The sequence below is a fragment of the Acanthochromis polyacanthus genome, chromosome 15 (genome assembly GCF_021347895.1).
Source record: "Acanthochromis polyacanthus isolate Apoly-LR-REF ecotype Palm Island chromosome 15, KAUST_Apoly_ChrSc, whole genome shotgun sequence".
Taxonomy (NCBI): domain Eukaryota; kingdom Metazoa; phylum Chordata; class Actinopteri; family Pomacentridae; genus Acanthochromis; species Acanthochromis polyacanthus.
The window spans coordinates 15213343-15219342 of NC_067127.1; the positions used below are offsets into that span (position 1 = coordinate 15213343).

At 44.1% G+C, this 6000-nt stretch overlaps 1 protein-coding gene across 4 annotated transcripts in view; it reads right to left on the bottom strand.

Annotated features, from left to right (window-relative positions):
* unc5b (unc-5 netrin receptor B) overlaps positions 1–3544 on the bottom strand; it is a 54453-nt gene extending 50909 nt beyond the window's left edge. The window contains exon 1 of one of the 4 annotated variants that reach the window (XM_022192362.2): positions 2657–3544. In XM_022192362.2, the coding sequence (XP_022048054.1) occupies positions 2657–2747 (91 nt within the window). In that variant the 5' untranslated portion in view covers positions 2748–3544. The remainder of the gene's footprint in view (positions 1–2656) is intronic. The other 3 variants (XM_022192363.2, XM_022192364.2, XM_022192366.2) reach the window with 3 other exon arrangements.
* Positions 3545–6000: the final 2456 nt, after the last annotated feature.

The window sequence follows — 6000 nt, forward strand, 5'->3', positions numbered from 1 at the left end:
CCCCTCCCACTTCTGTCTCCTTTGCTGTCTCTGATGTCAAGAATTTGAGCATCATAAGCACATTTTAAATATTAACAAAGACCACTTTGCACGTATGAATAATACAGCAGAGAGGGCAGTGGCTGGCCAGCGATCCCATCCCCTGCCGCCTGACGGCCATAAAACTAATGCACTGCCTCGGGACAGAATGTGGCCCGGTCTGGTCTGCGAGCAGGACTTTCCTGTGGAACTAGTCTGGCTCATGGCGTGGCCCAAACAGAGCTGTCTGTCTGTTTATTTATCACAGTGCCAAACCACCTGTCCAAATCTCTGCAGATGCAACAGCCTGGCAGCACTTTTGTTATGGCTACATGTTTCAGAGACACTTTAATCTAATCTGACATCTCAATCTGTTGAGTGTCTTTGAAGAAAAATCTACTTTGGTTGTTTGAGGTTAGCTTTGTTGTCACATTCCTTTCTTTTCATGCATCTAAGAAAAGAAAACTCTGACTCTGGCTGTCAGAAAATGGCAGAATTCCTCTGACCAGATTGCAGAGCGGGGGGGCAACAAATTTCCAAAGCCTTTTACTAGCTCACATATAATATTAATGAATGTGGGTCTTCTCACAGACGCTGCTCTGTTATTCAGGAGCAAGAGGATTCTCACACGTAACACAAATGAGACAGCACATCCTAAAAGAGTGCCACTATTCATCCAGTCCTCTATGGGAGTGTCTGACATGCTACGCTCCCTAACTCTGAACACTCACTGGCTTCACTCTCGCTCTCCTCCTGTCTTGACCTCCCAGTCTGGACACTGGTGTCTTGCTTTCACCTCTCGAGGGTCCCTGGTCCATCTCTGGGTCATTAACGCACTTCACGTATGTCGGGTTTCTACTTCTGATGAAGTCATTAATAACGGCACACACAGAGCGAGGCGGCGGACAACGGGGTAGTTACCCCAGACAAGTTTTCCTGGTAGGCTGGGTAATTAATGTGTACGTCAACACAGAAAGAGGAGCAGCACAGCAGAAATGTGAGCTCAGCACATCCACAATACAGGCAGAAACCGAGACAGGAGGGATCTTTGGGGGTGGAGGGAAGGTTTACACACACAATGGGTTTAGAAGATAAATGCAATCTGTCTGTCCCGTCATGCATTCCCTAAATATATCTCAGCCCGTCTCTCTTTCCCAGACAGAAACTTTACTGGGACACACTGTGCTGCTGTCCCCCTGCTGTCCCCCTCCACCTGTAAGGACCTCATCGCAGCCCTCAACTGCTCATATCAATGTTTCTCATTCAAATATTTCAGAATGGTCCGCAATTTCAATAAATGTAAGCTGCTTTTCTGCTCCGCCTGCTCAGGGAATAACACACACACACACACACACACACACACACACACACACACACACACACACACACACACACACACACACACACACACACACACACACACACACACACACACTAGGACCTTTGGAGGTACAGCAGGGGTTCTTATAGGCATTCAGAGAAATGGTCACATTCTTGGCAGACAGTCAGTGTGTCCTCTACAAAGATTACTGCTGTCATTAAGTGAAAAACTGAGTTCCTCACAAGAGGGTTAGCTGTATTTCTTGTCTTTTAAGCAAAGCTTGTGTAGCGTCTGTACGCACCGCTGTCCGCATTGTTCTTTTTTGCCTACTGGAAACCGAGCTTAATCCACAATCCACTAAACCCCTCAGATTTCTGCCTTGTATTTCAATCTGATCTGGCACAGGGAGGGGAGCGAATGTCCAGACTCGCCCAGCACCAGGCTCCACTGAAACAATCATTTATCTAACAGTGGAGATGAGAGTGTCACCTTGGTGTCCAGGTCCTGTCCCATTGGCTCACCAACAGCAACCTGTCCTGTGTGCCAAGCAATTTCATCTCCATGAGGGCTGGCTCTGGGCTTTGATGGCATTAACACTGGGCAATCCACTGATAAAAGTCTGCTGCACCCCAATCAAAGCCTGCTCTCTGCAGCCTGCAATACGTGGTATGATAAAATAAAGATTTAAAAAAAGGTATAAATGCTTTATGATGTGGAGTTAAAGCATTTCAAAAACAACTTGTACACCCCGGCTTAAAACAACAGCCACTAAATTTAGATGCTGTATCTTGCAATGAGAGAGAAATTAATAAATAAAAAGAATCTCTTCCCCTGCTGAAGCACTTCAAGTGTTCTGTCTTACTTTTCACAAGGCTCTGCTTCTGTTTTTTTTTTTTTCCGAGAGGCCAAGAAGGCATGGAGCAAAACCTTAATTACTCCCTGCGCACCAGGGGAGTTTGATTTTTCCGCTCCAAGTAGAAAAGAAAGCTTTGAGCTCAGGTCTACTGTAAGACTGAGACTTTGCTGTGGGTAAAAAAAAAAGCACTGGTCAGCAGGCGACCCCAGACCCCTGTACTGGTCTGGATATATATTATAACCTAAGGCATTTTGAAACATTTCCATAGACCGCAAGCTCAGAGGGTAACGTTGTGGTGTAAGAATTGTTATTCAGTTATTTAACTGAATAAAATGAATAAAAAACGAGCACTCTGCGTGTGTCTGGGACCACAAGTCAGTGTGTGTGTATGTTGAGTTAATATTGCGCCAATATTTCACTTTGATTACAGTTCAGACTGATGTTTCAATTTGAAAACTTACCAGTGCCAGACACGACATGCCCCCCGACCAGGAGGAGGAGAAGAACCAGAGGACCGAGACCTTGGTCACGCTGTATCCGAGCAGAGCGCATCTTTTCCGGCTACGCCGTCGCGAATCGTCCCGGGTGGTTGTCCACACCGCGTAACCTGCGGATCTTTTGATACACCAAGGCGCTGTTGTCCAACAAAGTCTGAATGATTTCTCAGGGTGAAAAAAAAAACACAAACAACAACGAGTCCAGTAATTGAGGAACTGAGTTGGCGGCTGTTGTTTTGGTAAATAGCTGACTCTTGACTGTTGACGCAAACAAAATAACCGCTCAAAACACATCCATCACCAAGCAGCGAAAGGCTGAAAGGGTGTAATTTCCGTGCGCAATCAAAGTTTGAAAAGGTCCGCGGGTATCACACCCTGTGAATATAAAGAAACAATCTGCCGGGACTATTCCTGGTCGCCTTCATATCCAGCTCCACTTGTACCCTGCTTGGCTGGGAGTGCAGAGGTGCAGCGAGAGTCACCAAAAAGTTTGACGCATCGCTGCTCTGAATGGAAGCTTCAATCAAACGAGAGGGTCCGATTCCCCACTAAGAAAAACTCGGTTTAGTTTTTAAAAAGAAAAAAAAGAAAAAGAAGTACCACGGGGTGATGCTGTCAGGTAGCCTCGAACACCACAGACTGGACTTCCCGACTTTGCTCCGGGCCCCTGTGTGTCTTGCCTCTTCCCCGTCCGCAAGGTGTAAACATGAACACGGGGATCAACGCCAGCCTCTCAATGCCAGCCTCCGGACTACCAGTCCCCGCCTGGCCAATCATATATCAGCCTCCTCCTCCTCTCAGAGTGAAGGCTGAACAAGTGAAGGCAAACTAGTAGCAAGCGAGGAGGAAATAGATGTGAGGGGAGAGATAGAAAACCCGGACCCCAGAGCGCACAGATCCGCTCTGGATTCAGCAGGAACCAAGGACTACTGCAGAGATAGATTAAAGCTGTAATCTCATTTCCAAATTATCTATCTATCTATCTATCTATCTATCTATCTATCTATCTATCTATCTATCTATCTATCTATCTATCTATCTATCTATGAAATTAAACTAACTTTCCTCTCTTCTCCAGCCTAATATGAATATGATACCTGTCTCCACGTTGTAAAACAAGTCCAGCAGCACCACTATTGCTTCATAAGAGCTTATTATTTCCTGTCAATCCATCCTCCTCGCTTCCCATGGGTCATATTTTACTCTCCTCCGCCACAAGAGAGCACCCTTTCATAAAAGTGTCCATCTGCAATGAGGACAGACCTGACTGGATCTTCTGCAGCGTCGCTTGCCTGAGAAAGTGGTTTCCTGTTTGACTGGATGGAGCCGAGAGTGTCTGATGTAGACACCACGGGGATGATGATGAAGAGGTGAACATTGCTTTGGCATTTGGCACTAAATCTGTTTTTTCCCCCCATGTTGTTTGTTTTTCTAAGCAGTGACTAAGCAGGTAATGAAAGACTTCAGCTTCCCAGCACAAGGAGGGAGTGGAGGTGTTTTAATATTGGCAAAGTCCTTTATTGATTCATATTTTCTGAGGTCTCCTGCCATTTCAAACATGGTTTTTAATGAATATGACATGGCTGGTGTTTGAGTCTTCGCAGGTAATTCTCTTCTGTCTTCCCATTCAGCCATGGAGACAATCATCGAATGCTGACTTCTAATTCCTTCTTGAGTTTATTAAAAACACGGTTCCTATAAGCTAGAAACACATCATTTTTTTCAGCATTTTCAATAATCGAAAATGAAATCGCCGCACAATATTTGATTTCACAGCAACACACTGTCACTAACGGTGCATACGATGTACAGATGGACAACAGATTGAATGGAAGCTCAGAATAAATGAGTGGGTAATCGTAACAAGTGCAGATACTTCCACAGAGTGCGTGAGGGCTCATTGGATGGTTTAATGGTGGTGAAAATGATGGGAATCGTATGCTGCGGCCTTCACAGTCACCAAATCTCAGTCCAGTTGAACATCTATGGCAGATTTCAGCCTCCAGTGTCATTATCAAATGAGGGAAAATCTCATTTTATTTAATTCCAGAAGAGCCTCAGAGAATCTACATAGAAGTTGCTCTAAAAACCTAATCTTGGTTTTTCTTTTAATTCATCATATGTCTCCCATATGATTTCATCATGAAGAGAATAAAAACAGGATTTTATTTCTTTGAAAATGTCAGATTATTAAAATAGTCTCTATGGTGAGTATTACTGCTAATTTTCATTCCTTCTCTTCTGACTCACATAGTTGGTCAATGAGGAGAAGATTTACCCTTGCATGACTTTTAGCTCAAGATTTGACACCCTTAAGTATAAAATTATGAAATAAAATATGTAAGAGTATCAGGGTGAAGGCCAAAGTTTTAAGTATGGGGTGAGACAGAGAGCCAGTATGCTGCTCGGCCTAAAGCGAGGCAGAGACGTGACAGTAGCTGGCAACAGAACAGCATTGCTGTTCCTTTCTAAAATCCAACTTCAAAGGTCATAATCCATTCGGACAAGTGATGACTCCCATTGCCTCCCTCCTCTGATGACAATTATCCTGTTTCCTGAAGCACAGAATACACTCTGGGTTATTTATTTTTTCTCCACGTCTTTTCTGCGACTGGTGAGAGAGAGCAAGAGACGTAGGAGGAGAGAGAAAAAAAATGGAGTTTGCAGGTTGCTTTTGAGGCACATTTGGCTCGTGGAGCTGCAAATGCATTTTCTGTTTACATGCCTGTGCATGTGGTAGTTTCTGATTGAGTTTCTGTACGAGTTTTACTTGTCTGTCCTATCACGTAATAGCTCGGAGCTCTGCGTGATGAGTATATTGAGTATATAATTATATGACACCATCCCCTTTCATTTTCAGATCTTGTCATATAGCAGTAAGTTGTGAGAAGCTCATTTGACTCGTTGACACTTCTCCTGCCACGACGAGGTCATGCAGGATGTTAGCATTTTGCAGGCTCTAATTAGACAATTGTCCCTATTTTCTTTTCCACCCCCAACACATATGCCTAGTTATTACCGAGATGATGGCAAAGTTAAACTTGTTATTATTTTGTTCTGTCCTTTGCTAAGAGTAATTGAAAATAGAAGTCAAGGACATCCAATGGAAAACTGAAATGGAAAACTGGGAAAAAGCAGCGCTATAATGGTGCACCATACAGAGGAAGAGACAATAAGAAAACTCGGGCTATTATCAAGGCATAATAGGTTATCCGCCGAGGACTGTTTAGCACCGCTGACTCTCCGCTGCTTTGTGTTGCAGGCTTGACATAAAAAGGATCAAACTGCCTATCTCTGTAAAACAGAGG